Consider the following 16,583-nt stretch of genomic DNA (forward strand, 5'->3'; position numbering starts at 1 on the left):
CTCACCTACTGGGTTATTATAGCCCATGGTTGCATACCAACAACCCAACATTGGGTCATACACAGTGGCGGATTTAGCAAATTGGGGGCCCAAGGCAAAGGTATGTATGGGGCCCCCCTATCTGATCTTTAAAAGAGAACGGAATTTTTTTGTTACTCCAAAACGAATACTACACAAACTAATAGTCACAATGGAACCCAGTAGAGAATAAGTCAATGGGACAATTGTCCCCACAAAGATATTTGTGGGTATTTTTTACCAGTATTTTTTGACCTTGTGGGGACATTTTGAGGTCCCCACGAGGAAACAAGCTTATAAATCAAACAGAATGTTGTTTTTTGAAAATCTAAGGTACAATAAAGTTTTCTGTGATGGTTGGGGTCAGGGTTTGGGTTAGGGGAAGGGAATAGAATATACAGTTTGTACAGTATTAAAACCATTACGTCTATGGGATGCCCCCACAAAACATGGAAACCAGAATGTATGTGTGTGTGTGTGTGTAAACGGATAAGGAGATTATGCGGGTTCTGCCGGTGGTCGTTGGTCAGGCATTAGCTGGGTATCACGTTGAAGGACAGCCAGTAGATCAGAGATGTGCGATCTTCACATTTACCGGAACTGGGTCTGTTTGTCTCATTGTCCTTGGGGTCAAGGATGAGACAATACAATGTGCTGTTAATAGGAAGTGTGATGTTTGCACAGTTCAGTTCAGTTTCACTTTTAGTCCCCTAGGGGAAACTTGTCTTACAGCCAGGTAAACATACAACAGATAACACCACAAAACACTTACAGCAAAATCGCACAAGCAACAATTAAAAACTATTACACTACCACTCAATCTAGGTCAAATAATTCTGCAAATTTAACAACAAGGTTGCACTTGGTATAAAAGAGTTCTTTGTCCTATTTAGCTTAAAACAAGGGACTCTGAATCTCCGGCCTGAGGAAAGGATCTCAAAAGAACAATGAAGGGGGTGGTTTACACAGTCCAATATCATCTGCTTTCCTCATAACCTGCTTCTCATAAATATTTGTCAGAGAAACCTGTGGAAAGTCTATAAGCTTACCAGCCACCTTCACAATATGGCTGAGGATATTTTTTACAGTACCCAAATATTTATACTGCTCTACCACCTCTATGTTGATTCCTTTTATATATGTGGGAGGAGGTGATCTACACTGTAAAAAGTCATTCTTTTTTTGTGTTAAAATTCTTTAAAAATGACTGGAATAAAAACAACTTATTGTTTTTGTGAAGGATTTAGCTATTCTTATTGTGTATCTGCGCATGTAGCGAATACTGAATAAATCCAACGTAATACAAATGAGCTGTTTTAAATTAAAAACCATTCCGGGTTGATATGCAGGTCTTGAGCGCTGAGCAGACGGATTTAGGAAATATTTCTGTTATTGTGCCAAAATTCAATTTTGAAAGCATTTCAGTCGAGAATGTATGTTTTTTAAACAAGAATCTGCAGTAGGTTTATAAAGATATCGCCTATTTAAACATTTCCTTCAAGTTTTTGCAGGGGCGATTCCAGGATTTTATAAATGGGGGGGCACAGGGGGACCAAGAACCAGTCAGGGGGGGCCAATCAAAAAATTCAAATGAAAATAAATACTGGTTTAGAAAATATTAAGCATGGTTCTTGTGCAATGCCACGTGCTCTAATATAGATGGTATTAATTTTTTGTATTTTGCATGGATTAAACAACAGTTCTGTTCCAGAATAGTTCACTTTAAATAAATTGTCATAATTTACTCATCCTAAAGTTATTTCACACCTGTATGAGTTTTTCTTCTGCTGAACACAAAATAAAATATTTTGAAGAATCTTAGTAGCCAGACAGTTGATGAACCCCATTGACTGCATGTTATTTTGTTCCTACATATGAAGTCAATGGGATCCATCAACTGATTTTGGTTACAGACATTCTTAACTCTTTTCTTTTTTGTGTTCAGCAGAAGAAAGAAACTCATACAGGTTTGAAGCAAGTTTATGTATATGACCATTTAAATTAAGTGAACTGTTCCTTTAAGTACATTGCGTGTAGCTGGTATTAGTTAACATTCTGACATATCAGGATTTTGTTTTTCTACTCTGTCTGATCTGACTTTCATTGTTTATTAGCCTATATTGTATTTTAACACAACTGAATGCTATTTTTTACATATTATCTGTTCTGTTGTCAGACAACAAGAAAGAGTTTAAGCTAGTGACTAACACGACCCAATAACACCTCGTGTTTAATCCAACCAGCTGTTACTTTATACTGCTAAAATCCTAATTTAAATGTGACATTGTCTGATACAATTTACATTGAAGAGCTGATACGAGGTGATTTCGGATTACCTGTGTGTCTCATGCAAGGTTGCTCTTCTCATCTGATTGTGTTTATGAGCGCTTTTAATTTTAAATGTGAGTGATAGTTTTTTTGTAGATCGCGCATAGCAATTCAGCGCAAATTCAAAAATATCAGAGAATACTGTTAAGCGTGCGCGCGCATACCGCACCATAGGGAGGGAGAGAGAGAGCTCGTACACAGAGAACTGGGGCCTCATTTATAAAGCGTGCGTACGCACAGATTTGATCGTAAAGTTTGCGTACGCAAAAATCCACGGCAAAGTGCATATTTATAAAAGTTGTCTTTGACGTGGAAAAGTGCTTAGAGCCACGTCAGGGTCTGAGCAGACGTACGCACTTTTGCTTGTCTGATTGCTGCAGGTTATTGGAAATATAAGCCAATCTTGCTGCTCGAAATTTGGTTTAAACATTGAGAAGTGCTTTTTTATATGTCTGTGACATTAATTAGGCATCGTTTAAAGGCGGAGATCTGAAACTGCTCGGCTGCGCACAAGTTCAAGTTCATTTGCGATTTATAGATTTGAAAGGGGTACGCACGTTTTTTGCGCGTACGTTCGGTTTATGAATCACACGTACGCATTTTTGATAAATGATCGTAAGATCAAATGTAGGATGGTTTTTACGCAGCATTTTATAAATGAGGCCCCTGGTGTGTGTGTGTGTGTGGGGGAAAACACTAACCTTTCGTTAAGTCATAATACTCGATCAACCGTATTCTCTGTCAGTATCTGTTGGCTGTTAACTTTTACGTGAAAAGACAACAGAGGAACCCAGGTGGAAACACCGCCAACTTTTAACTCCCTCACTCAGTGTCAGAGAGGCACTGTCGAGGTTCCGCATGCAGCAGTGAGAAAGCGTGCACGCGAGAGAGAGAGAGAGGCGCTGCTGAGCGCTTGCAAAAGCACATGAAGCCGTTTTAAATAGTAAAATAAAATGTAAATGGTAATCATGGAAAATCTTTTTGATTTGTGCCAGTGTTGAGTCTGTGGCGGCTGTTGAGTCTATGGCGGGGCGCCCTCCTTCTCGTTTGCACGAGTCTCAAATCAAACAGTGATTGACAACTGGTCCAACTGTGCGGTGGGTGTCGTGGTGTCTTTTTCCTCCTGTTTTAAAAACGCGCAACTACGGTGCTCGCTTCGCCTTCGAGCGAGTCTCAAATCAAACAGTGATTGACAACTGGTCCAATGGTGTGGTGGGTGTCTGACAACTGGTCCAATGGTGTGGTGGGTGTCATGGTATTTCTTTCCTCTTGTTTTAAAAACGCGCAACTACTCTGCTCGCTTCGTCTTCGCGTTCGCGCGAGTCTCAAATCAAACAGTGATTGACAGCTCTCTGGTCCAATGGTGCGGTGGGCATTTTCAGGTTGACAGTAAATCTAGCTGGCCCAATGAGATTGGAGGGGGGGCACCAGGGGGGCCAATCATATTCCAAGGGGGGGCGGTGCCACCCCATGCCCCCCCTCTAGACACGCCCCTGAGTTTTTGGCGATGGGAGCTCCAGATAATCAGCCGGTGCTTAGGGCTCATATATACCGGACAACGGCGCCTCACCTCGGCCAGTCTCGCTGAAAATCACCGCTGGCTGTGACGTCAATGTAGTGTTTAAACTGTGGATAAAATTCATTTCGGGTAAATTTAACGGGCAATCTTTGGTCTTATAAGTCTATAAGCAGTGTTTCTTTGTATAATTTATTTGTAATTTGTAAATATTAATTACAATAAGGATTAATATGAACTGGGTTTGGATGTAACTTCAGCTTTAGGACCTAGGAGGTCGCAAATCTAGGATGCATTCTTCGATTCGCATGCTGCAATTGGTGGTCCAGATGCAACTCATTTTGAGTGACAGAAAAACTGACCAATCATACTGTTCCTCTGAATGGGAGGGTGCTCTTATCACTAATTCTCATAGATATGTAATATGTATGTATCTATTATGACAAATTCTGCTCGCTCACTCGCTTGGTTCGTGTTTTAAAGATAAATGTGACTTTACTGCGGTCTTTTTCGGTTTATTTAGTTTTGTGTTAATTATATCCACAAAGTATTCGAATAAATTGGTAATGTAAAACTATTCTCCGCTGTAAATTAATTGTGTGCTCAATTGCGACGCCCTGTGTTGAATTTTCCATCAGAAAACATGAACCATTGCTGACTGAATTGTTTGACAAAGGCCTCTTACTGGAGTACAGTATCATTACTGAGGGGAAATATAACATTATTCATTTAATTCCACAAAAGGTGAGTAAGATATTAACGTAAATGTATAAGTTGTCTTTTTAAAATGTTTAAGCTTTCTACATAATGTAAATTGAACATTTATTATTATTATTATAAATTTTGCGACCTATTATCTAAATTGTGTGTTCATGAAGGCCTGTACTGCAGTTTCCTGCAGGCAACGTGAAACATTGCTGAGGGAGAACTTTATTCACAACAAAAGGTGAGGAATATTATTAAATAAATATATTGTACATATTATATTGTGTATAAAGTGTATGTGTGTGTATATACACATGTGAGTAACTTGGTTAACAAATAAATATGTGACTGTATCCTATCGTGTGTCAGAAAACATGTAGGGAAAAGATTTGCCCTAATTATAAATATAGATTATATATCTTTTCAAACATTTTTTTATATTATTTGTAATTCCAATGAGAATTTATTATCAGTTTTCGATATTACTGCAAATTTCAAACACACCTAATAAGCCACAAACTCCAAGATGAACTCCATTGCACATATCTTCCAGTTTTCTTTAAAACATTTTAATATACAAGTTTAATGTGTGGATTATTTCAATATTCAATACATTTATAAAGGTTTTAAGACATATTTGCTGTTTAATGTTGCAGGATAAAGATGAAGAGGCGGGACTTGAGCAGCTTGTGATGGCTGTAATTGTAAAGAATGGATCTTCTAGGAGTGGAAGCCCAAAGGATGCTGGAATTGTTATGGATGCCTTAAAGGTGTTCCCAGGGCAGGCTTTATCCTCATTGGATTGGATTGGATCTATGCATTGAATCTCCAGTATCCCAGGCATCTTTTCAGGTGTTTCCGAAACTTTTCTTGGAGCTGGATTCTTCAAAGTTTATAAACTGATTACAGTACAGTAAGTCTAAACTGCTGTCTGATTTTCTGGGTGTGAATCAATGTAACAGAACACAAACATGGAACCTTTCGTCTGGAAAAGTGGACAGTTTTCTTTAAAGACTGTAAAATACTTTTTGAGGTGTACACTGTTACAAATACACCATTAAAAATGAGATGCTTTCCTGTTCTTTTGACTGCAATAAAACAAGAATTGATTCATCTTTGTCTGTCATTCTGAAATTAGATATAATATTAATTACTAATAATAATACTAATGGATGATGTAAAATTAAAATAGTATAATTGAATAGTATTTATTGTATAGTGCTAGGTCTTTGTTCTGTATACCCAATATTTTGTTTAAATTTAAATTAATTTCTAATGGCAAATTGCAGTTAACCTTTTTGAATGGGTTACTATTAAGGAGTTTATGGAGTGATTCTAACTCAATTTATATTTGTTGAATTTAATTAATGATATTGCTTGTAATCTGTTGCCACACTTTTATGGCATAATATGTTTTATTGTATAGTGCTAGATCTTTGTCAACTATACCAAATATTTTTGTTTAAAATGTAATAAAATTTTTAATTGCAAATTGCAGTTTGGCTTTTTGAATATGTTAATATTAAGGAGTTTATAGAGTAAATCAATTTTGATTTGTTGAATGTAATTAATGATATTACTTGTAATCTGTTGCCACAATTTTATTGAGTAGATGGGGCATATTATTTTTTACAGCGTGTGCTTGAAGTGTATCCTCCGATAGCAGGATTGGACACTAGTGATGTAGTTACGGTTTGCATTATATATATATTTTATACATTTATACTTATTCTACATAGACGCTCCCTTGGGGTGTGCACCACACATACAAACATGACCAGGGCCGTGCACAGGGGGGTGGCCCGGTGGCTAGAGCAACTGCCCCTCTGCCCTAATCAGCTGAGGTGCCCCTCTCACCAACCGCCAACCCGGGTCAAAGTGTTCTGTTACCGCTCGTCTAAAGATCCACCTTTTCTGGTAATCCACTTCGTGATTTCCCGCCGGCTACGCAGCATCTCTCACATCTGTGTCCACTCTTTGAAGGGCGGAGACGACAGTTTGTTGTATTAACAGGTAGATTCATTACATTACCTCAGTTGTTGAGCTGCTCAATTAGTAATTTGGTAGTTTGAAGCCGGGAGAGGTCGTGTACTATATTATTTTGCTTGGTTGTTTTCTCGTGATCACAACTTAATTTTAACAGTTGTATTCTTGTGATGTGATTTAAGCTTACAAAAGAACATAATTTTTAGACAGCAAAAGCATATTTAGCTAAATTAGCATGAATGAACAATTAGATTTTACTTGGATCAGGGATTCGCTCAAGATAAAACAGATTTGCCAATAATTGACCATTTGATAGCGCGGTGAATTTAGGGACCGTCTAAAAAGTATCTACATATACGTTTCTACTTAAACAGCATTAAAATGGAGTTACTTTAAGTCAACAAACAGTCACAAAACCAACTGTAAAGTGTTCATCTGGTTGTCAACTATGCACACTTTTTTAGATTTTTTTATTTTTATTCAAATAAACTGTTAAATACTATTGAAGATAGAAACGTGTACATTGTTACTTTAGAGATGGTCCCTAAATTCACGAACATCAAACTTTATTTATTTATTAAGTCTATCGACAATGAGCTATGCGTGGTAACCCAACTCATATATGCATCAGCAGTCCACTTCAAAATAAACAAATATTATGGACAGGAAATTACATTATGGCATTTGGATTATCATGTCAGGATAACATGAAAACAACTTTTGTTATCTCGAGATCATGAGAAAACAAGCAGCAAAAATAAAAATGTGGATGACCTCTCTTGGCTTTCGTATGTTTTTGTATTTCTGTGGGTAATGATTTGCTCTTGGTCTTCTGAAACTGCTAACAACTTAGCAAGTAAACATTCTTAGAATTACAGTGATTGTCTAATATAAATAACACCAAATTTCCTGTTGTTGGCACACTTTGTAGACAAAAAAAATAAAAAACAATGTTTTCACAAAAAAAAGAAGACTGCAAAGGAAGGCTGCAAAAGCTCTTCAAAATTGTAACCATGTATTCAAAGCTTCAGCACGTAAATCATATAGAATATTAAGCAGTTTTGTCACACTTTAATTCTTGTTATTAAGTATATTTTCCATTATAATCACTTCTCTTTTTCTGATACTAATCTATAACACATCATATTGTTAAAACCATATAAATTGTGCCATCCCCCCAGTGCCCCTTTTTTGGTTTGGGCCACTGCCCTCAAAATGTCTGTGCACGGCCCTGAACATGACACACACACAACAAACTCAGGTTTGATTTTATTTTGTATTAATTTGCACTATATATTTAACCTTTGGTAACATATTAAGATAGCTTCACTTTCTGGCCAACTTTAAGAGGGCGGTGCCTCAGTGCCCCCTATTGACCAACTGCCACTGATAATGACATTATTTGTGTCCCCACCAATGTCAAAATCAAATGCATGACAATATGACTCCGAAAGTATTCAGATAAATTAGTTGTTTACACAAGCACAACACAGGTGTAAATATTAATAAAAAAGAGAATTTTTTAACTTTATTGGTGGCGGTTGAAACATAATTCCTCTTTCCATATGTAAATCGCTTTTAGCGCAATATAAATTTATATTGTTATTCTTATTATATAAGAATACAAACAATTAAAAAACACACATATAAAGATATGTTTAGCGTGTTGTGTGTATTTCCTAATTATAAGCTTTTGGTGAAAATGTGACAACATTACAAATGCATAAAAATGTCATTTAAATGAACAAAAAATATTTTTAACAAGCTCAAATATTTGAATATAATGTGCTATTGCTGAAAAATGCCCATCTCTATATAAGTACACAATCATCTTTAAAGTTAAAGAAACAAAAAGTAATGTGCTGGTAACCAATAGATAAAACAACTGAGTAGGCCTACAGTTAAATATTCCTCAAGCATTTATTTATCCATAATGTTATAATACATTTTTTAAACAAAATATTGTAGCTGTCGGACAGAAACCTCTAATCTGGTCATTTTTATTCAATTTCAGAAGTCATAACTGATCACCCTTTATATGGATTTTGTGAATATATAACAAATGAAAAGATTCTCAAACTGTCATACGACCTCAAGCCCAAGGGCATTCGGGGACTAACGTGATAAAAAATATTTATGCTTAATCCATTAAGACAGTTCAATTAAAATACATTTACTAGTAAATCTTGTAAGAGCAAACATAAGCGGCCAAAATATAAACACAATGTGTTAAAGTCGCCATGAAATGGAAGTAGCGATTGCCTTATTTTACAAAAATATAAATTAGGGGGGGGTCCCCTGGTTTTTATTAAAATTAAAATACAACATGAATTTAAAATTCTCATATTGCGCTGTCACGGGCTACTGTCCATTATTTGTTCCAATTTCGCAATAAGCTAATTCACATGATTTCTGTCGGAAATAAATATAAACTCGCAAGTGCGCCTCATTTTCGCCTGTTTTCTGGACGAATTGACAGACACATTAATGTCTCTGTCTGCGTGTCATGTGGATTATTTTCACCTGAGTGACGGTAAGAATATTTAGTAATCTTTAGGGGTTTTATTCTTCTCAAACTATTATTTCATAACAGTGGCGAGGCTACACACTCAAAATGACAGCTGGTCCACCATGTCAAAAGAAACATAAAATACTTTAATGGGAAAGCAGAATAAATCACACATAAATGATAATAAATTATAGTCTCTTTGATACTAATCGCTCAAATACGCATCATTCAGAAATAACTATTTATAGAGAGTTAACTTTTGCATGTGTTTTTTAAACCTTGCAAATGTTAACATGCAAGCGATTTTAAACACTTTGAGCGCAAGATGTTAAAGTGAGCTGTTGTGTGTGCGCACAGACAATGACACACACACATACTCAAATGAACGCACACTCATAAGCGGACGCACGGAGACGCGCGAGCATGCAAACACAAAATTATCGCGAAATACCACAGTCTTCTCATAAAAACATTCAGTTATGTCTTAAAGTGAGTGCAAGCAGTTCAGAAAGAAGTCAGATCTTTGTGTTGGTCTGAAAGTAGCAGTTCTTATCTGCTTGTGTTTCTGTCATTTATATTCATTAAACAACAGAAAAAAAGGAAAATCACTTATCTTTAAAAAGATTAATTAATTTATATAATAAAGAAGACAGTGTTAATGTTTATTTGATTCCTTTTATACCTAAATACTACTGTTAGATCTTATTTTAATTGTAACTTTGTTCTTTTCTATTTTATATGCTCATCATTTCTTAGTTTTATCTCCCCAGCCCCAGTTTTGCTGATCCGAAAATTATTCGATCTATGATTTAAAAAACGCAATGTAATCCATTTAACCAATACTTTAAAGTAAAAATTTGTAATTTGAGAGTAGGCATTGAGGTCCACCCCTCTTCTGTTGAAAATGTTTGGCCTTGCCAGGGTTTCACACTAATTTGAGGGGTAAAAACATTTAGGGTTTGAGTTAAGGGTAATTTGGGGTTTCTTTGATGAAAACCAGGATCAGATGATTGTTAATCCAGGACTACATCTTACTTTGTCAAATTACAGCAACCCTATAATGAGGGGGGTGGGGCTTAGCTAGGGGACCCCCCCATAAACTTTGACATATTTCGAACACTTGAAAGAAGTGGTGAAGATTTTCCAAAGCCATCCCAAAAGGCCCTTGAACTGCTTAGCACAAAGGATGATTTGCAGACTGTTGGCCACCAACAGCACTGAGAACAGAACCACATTAAACTTCATCACGATCTTTGAATCAGCCCCAGAGCAGTCTTTCCATAAATGACTAAGGTAACCTTCACCCCTGAGAGATATAGAGACAACTTTTAGTATCATAGGACAATCTAAGAATTGCAAAAGAGTTTTAAAAATAGCACATATGTCATTTTATTTTGAAAAGTACTGTATATAGGTGTGGTTCTTACTGTTTTTTAAGGAAAGAAGTCCAGTCAATATCATATCCACAGTAGAGCCCATGGAAAAGGCCCAACAGTGCCACTAAGAAACTATAGAGGGCACCAACAACACCCACTGCTGCCAGAAACATCTAAAACAGAAAATGGGCATCAGATTATTTACTGTTTTGAAACATGTTATTTATTTTTACTCAGTTGAAATGTTCTTTAACTACTAAGCAAGCATTATAAGTATTATGACTATTATTTATTCAAGCTCAATTTCTTAATCACTCAACAATATAACTACTTTGTGTTTGTATTTTGCACGCAAAATTTGAATTTGGCGTATATATTGCACAATAACCACACTGTGTGTTATTTGTACACATTTCATGAGAATGGTCTGGCAGTCGGCCCAGCCCTGGACCTCCCTCTGCTTTTTCTGGGCTCTCCGTCTGCACGGCTCCACCCAGGAAACCTCCCCTTTGTATACCTTTAGTGTTATGTTTGATGTATGGTTCTTCATTGTAAGGGTGAATTCACTACAGTGGTTCAGTCTGTAGGAACGCCGAAATGACTGAGAAATGTTAACAGCAAGATATTATAAAACTGTGTATTTCTGGTCAATTATCACCCTTCTGCAACCTATACCAACGACGGAAATAAGTGCAGTTATAATAGCAAAACATGTGGGAGAGCATTGCTAGAATATAAATATATTGAATTGCAATATGTAGCGTTTAAGTATTAACACTAAATCAAAACTAATCAACAGATTTGTAAATGAAAATGTTTAATAACAGTACTGATTTAAAGTTACAATTGAAATGATTACACTTTAAATGCATGAAATGGTACTTAACTCTTTCACCGCCATTGACGCGATATCTCGTCAATTAAGAGAAAACGCGAGATTTTCCGTCTTTCCGCAATACCGCAACTTTTAAAACATGGAAGTATTGCCCTATGGCAAGCGGCTGCATGTCCGTGTCTGTTTTAAAGATCGCTCTGAATGGGATCTCTATGAAACGTCTGTCACAAAAATGGAATTGTCTCTGCTTTTTGCTCAAAATATGGTGTTTTTGCAGAGACCTACCCATATTCAAAAGCTGATTACAAAAGAACCACTGAAGGTAGGATGAAACGTTTTTTTTTTTTTTTTTTTTTGAAAGCAGATGGTTCATCTGGTATATTGTATGTTTATATATTTAAAGAAGAACATTTTCTGGAAGGCATTAAACTTTGGGGAAAATCATGAAAAACGCTGGCGCTGGCTGGCAACTTTTTTTTAAAAACGTTGGCGGTGAAAGAGTTAAAACAAACAATTAACTGTTTCCAATGTATGTGAGATATTACCTGATAAGATAAAGAAAGAAATAAAGTTTAGAAGAAAGAGAATCACCATTAAGAACTGTAATCTAGGCCTAAAGGCCTAACCCCAAGAACTTAGGTGAAGAAGAAAAGCAAAGGCAAATGCCAAAAGGCAAAAGCCCAGAGCTCATGAAAACCAAGACCTTTATTCTCTATCCCTTGACCATGTGACTAAACCTAACATCATACATTCAAACTGACCAATCAGAAGATCACACCTTTAACCCCCACTGTATTGAATAAACAGCTGTGAAAATAGTCTGTGATCACTATCAGTACGCACAGGAATGCAGATGGTACAGGATGGAAATGGGGGTTGTGACAAAGTAATCACTTCCTATATTTTTTATTTTACAAATTCCTATGTTTTTAATCCTACATCATTGTGTTATTAAAAGTTAGATGTTTTGTAATCCGTTGTCCTCTTCATCACTCTACACAACATAACCATAACAGTTTTATCAAAGTCATTTGTTTTATTCACTCTATCAGGCACATGATGAATGTACCTCCCATCACATGTAAACGGTTACATTTCAAGTGCTCATGTCCTTCCTTCGTTATAAAAAACTTTGCTCCTCCAGTAACTTTGAAGTTCATAAAATGAGATCTGTTATTTTCTTTATATTTATGTGTAAGTGCTTATGAGTTGTAAACATTTTCTTGTTTTTTGTACCCTGGTACTTTAATTTGAAAATAATTTGTGGGTTTTGGTTCCTGTCCTGATGACTGGTAAAATGATCAAACAAGAAGCAAAACCACAAATGTATGTGTGTATTTCACACATACATGTATGTCGCTGCTGTTTCCTTTTGTTCTCATTTGTCGCACATTTTTATGCATGTTTGAGATCCTGGATCTTTATGGTATTGTGATTCTTCTAGTTTGATTAAAGTAGCACCATGCACTTGGGTTTAAATTTAAACTGGATCACATCTCTCTTTCATTTTTTCTCGAGTTAGGCCTACAGTAGTGCACATTTCATGTTGTTTAAAAATGATGATTCTCATAACTGAATTTCTAAAGGATTGTAGATATTATTAAATTGCAAAAAAAAAAAAAAAGAGTATGTTGGTGGGTTTGTAACTCACCCCAAAGGGCTTAGCACAGCAGCCTTCGTTTCCAGTACGGTGAAAATGAACAGCAGGGAGCAATACCTGCAAACAGAGACATTTTTTGGTTTCACTATTTTGTCCTTTCATATATTTATATATTTCTGATTGTTTTTCACACTGGATAAATCATCTTGTACATTCAACCGTCACATTTGTGCAAAACCCAATTGATGCAACATCTAAGGAAATTTATTAGACCTACCCAAAAACAATATCTCTGTTTTTCTCACAGACATAACTTTTGTTTTCTTATTGTCTTTCAATTTTTCATGAAGACAAATAAGTTATCTGTAGTGAACAGCATGTAACTTACAACCCCAAATCAGAAAAAGTTGGGACACTGGAGAAATTGTGAGTAAAAAGGAATGGAATAATTTAAAAATCTCACAAACTTTTTTATTCATACTAGAATATAGATAACATATCAGTGAGACATTTTGAAATGTCATTTTGGATTTCATGACAGCACACATTCCAAAAAAGTTGGGACAGGTAGCAATAAGAGGGCAGAAAATTTAAATGTACCCGGTCCGCAGCAAAAAACACAGGGCGTTCGGCGCGCATAAACAGTGTGCATAACAATTGATATATGTTTACATCAAATTTCTAAAGAGAGAAGTAATATTTATTCCATTTTTAGTCCAAACACGGCAATATTAGCGACTGATGTTGTTACTGACTAATATTAGTTACTGACATTTCCAATAGTCTGTTCATTCATACGTGAAGCCCGAGGGCGCCATCGTGCAGAGACAGTCCAGATTTGAAACATGAACCAGAGGCTGGGTCAGTGTCATCATTTACCGAATTTAGGGCATAGCCCCCATGCTGCTAAAAACATGCACATAAAGAAGTTTTGACGGATAAAACAAGAAGACAGTAAACTCAGTTGGGATTATATACAGTGTATCTGTGTTCTTTTAGTCATGTCTGGTATTTTAATAACCTATACAGTATATTTATTACATAGCATTTAGCACTGCAGAATACAATAAAACTTTATATTAGTTTTGTAAGGGTGGTTTCACTACAATGGTTTAGTCTGTAGGAACGCCAAAATTGCTGAGAAATATTAACAGCAAGATTGTGTAAAACTGTGTATTTCTGGCCAATTATCACCTTTCCGCAATTTATACCAATGACGGAAGTAAGTGCAGTTATGATAGTAAAATATGTGGAAGGGCATTGCTAGAATAGAAATATATTGTATTGCAAGATGTACCGTTTAAATATTAGCCTTAAATCAAACTAAACAACAGATTTGTAAATGAAAAGATTTAATAACAGTACTGACTTAAAGTTACAATTGAAATGGTTACACTATAAATGCATGAAATGGTAAATAATACATGTATAATAACCCTCATTTACAAATATGCAAGAAAAGGTTTGTACTCTAAAAATACTTTATTTGTAACAAACAGGAGATACAGAATTTACAAAGGTGTGGAGAGCCAAAACGTTTCAGCACGCGGACAGCGCCGTGAGGGTTTTGAAAAGCATAAAGGTTTTTATCGCAACATATCCACAGGTAAAAAATCATCATATACAATAAATCTGTGGGGTAGCATTTAAAAAAACTTTTCAAAATAAATGCAATATTTGCATTTTTTAAGCAAAACATTCAATTAGGCTCTTTATGTCTTCTAACGTCTTATAATCGGTCCTAATTTATGTCCTAGTGATTCAATAATCTTTTACGTTTTAATCCTTTATTTTTTCATATTTAAAAACAGTTGTGTAATGCTGCGCATCCATGTGTGTGATAAGCAAGTGCATTGTCATCCCATTTGTAGGCGCATATTGCGCGTGTTAAATAACAAAAACAATATTGCGCCATTGACTTTAGTCCAGGTTTTAATGGGTCAATGGCGTAATATATTTTGGTTGCCTCAAAATAGCAACACACCAACAATGCGCCTGAAAATATAGAAGTAAAACAGTGCCACTGGATTTTGAATTCTAATTCTTAGCACTGAATTTTTTTTACATCAAATTTTTAACACTGAATTTTATTTTGCATCTAAATCAGACTTTGAATTTTAAAAGCCATCGAATTTCTAACACTGTTTTTTTGCCTATGACATTTTTTTCAATGTTTTAAAAAAATTCAATGTCTAAAAAAATCAAATTGACAGCTATTCATCCAGCGTGTCTCCCCGCACGGGATCGATGACACATCCAAATACAGAAGCCACTTTGATGTTGATAAATGTAAACGGACTGTGTCCTGATATAGCCTACCGATGATATGATCTAGATGTGAAAAATGTGTTCGTATGTTAATGCAAATTAACCCTTTGCCTGAACTTCACCGACTTCCCATTTCGGTGTCACATGACCAATGGAGCGTAAATGATTGGCTGGATGTTGAATGATTTGATACAGAGATCTATTGCTTCTCCTTGCTTCCCCGGATGTTGACTCTGAATATTTTTACACTGAATTTTTTGAGATGTTGAATTATTTTGCACTGAATTTTCTGAGACATTGATTTTTTTTACACCTAATCTTTTGAAACATTGAATTTTTTTACACTTAATTTTTTTAGACATTGAAAATTTTTTTCACTGAATTTTTTTTAAAACATTGAAAAAAATCTCATAGGCAAAAAAACAGTGCTAGAAATTCGATGGCTTTTAAAATTCAAAGTATGATTTAGATGCAAAATAAAATTCAGTGTTAAAAATTTGATGTAAAAAAAAAATCAGTGCTAAGAATTCGAATTCAAAATCTAACGGCACAGATTTACTTCCATACCTGAACACACTTCATTTTCAGATATAGTTTTATAATGTGCCCCAGCCCCAAAATGTCTCCGAAATTTTTCCCGCAACTGTATTTTCAAAATAGCCCAATTGTGCGCAAAAACCACAAACCTGGCAACACTGAATGCAATCTACCATAGAACAGTGAATAAGATTATTTAATTTTCAACTTTTTTAAAGCCAAAACTTAAAGTAGGTAGAATTGACTTGCAAAACCAAGTTGTTTTAACTTAGTGCTGCATTTTTTTACAGTGAAAATATTTACAAAGGATTTTTACATTTACTATTTATATCTTAATTCATTTTTTATAAACTCACCAGTACACCTCCTCCAAGCAGTCCTCCCATGAGATATACCTCCTTTGTAATTTGTCCATTTTGCACGTATTTAACATCCCAACAGGGAAAAAACAGTATTATATTACAGATTACGGAGATGAGCACTAATGGGTACAAAACAAGTGAACACTTTTCCGTACACATATTGCGAGTTGTGTTTTTCTCCTGTAGAAGATAAAAAATGTCTGTGTCACAGATCCTCCAAAAACGTCTTTCTTTCAGAGTGCTGGGGTCTTTATAAACACTGGCTAAGACAAGCCCTTGAAAATCTTCCTCTAACCACACCCTGTAAAAACTTACAGTACCACTCAAGAAAAAATATATAAATGCTGTATATATGGATTGGTATTTTTATAGTGTGCGAAGAGTATAGTGTTATAATTTCATATAAACATAACAAAATCATTTTTACAAGATGGGTTTACCAGTTACACTTTACTAACAACCATTAAATAAAAACCACTATATAAAATTCACACACAGGTTTAGCCATTTTATGCATTTAATAGGATTGTTTACGACCACAAA

At 35.4% G+C, this 16,583-nt stretch overlaps 1 protein-coding gene and 1 long non-coding RNA gene across 3 annotated transcripts in view; one reads left to right on the top strand and one right to left on the bottom strand.

Moving 5' to 3' along the window:
* Positions 1-4,328: 4,328 nt before the first annotated feature.
* LOC141281861 (uncharacterized) lies at positions 4,329-6,938 on the top strand. Its single transcript, XR_012336236.1, has 3 exons — positions 4,329-4,606; positions 4,741-4,808; positions 5,224-6,938. It is a non-coding gene; the product is annotated as an uncharacterized lncRNA (long non-coding RNA).
* Positions 6,939-7,810: 872 nt separating this feature from the next.
* The window catches only part of LOC135743747 (transmembrane 4 L6 family member 5-like), a 35,620-nt gene continuing 26,847 nt past the window's right edge, over positions 7,811-16,583 (bottom strand). The window contains exons 1-4 of one of the 2 annotated variants that reach the window (XM_065261564.1): positions 16,035-16,281; positions 12,925-12,990; positions 10,490-10,611; positions 7,811-10,368 (exon numbers count right to left, since the gene is read on the bottom strand). In XM_065261564.1, the coding sequence (XP_065117636.1) occupies positions 10,143-10,368; positions 10,490-10,611; positions 12,925-12,990; positions 16,035-16,199 (579 nt within the window). In that variant the 5' untranslated portion in view covers positions 16,200-16,281 and the 3' untranslated portion in view covers positions 7,811-10,142. Of the gene's footprint in view, positions 10,369-10,489; positions 10,612-12,924; positions 12,991-16,034; positions 16,282-16,583 lie in introns of those variants that run through there. The other variant, XM_065261565.1, reaches the window with a different exon arrangement.

The sequence above is a fragment of the Paramisgurnus dabryanus genome, chromosome 2, assembly GCF_030506205.2.
Source record: "Paramisgurnus dabryanus chromosome 2, PD_genome_1.1, whole genome shotgun sequence".
Classification (NCBI taxonomy): domain Eukaryota; kingdom Metazoa; phylum Chordata; class Actinopteri; order Cypriniformes; family Cobitidae; genus Paramisgurnus; species Paramisgurnus dabryanus.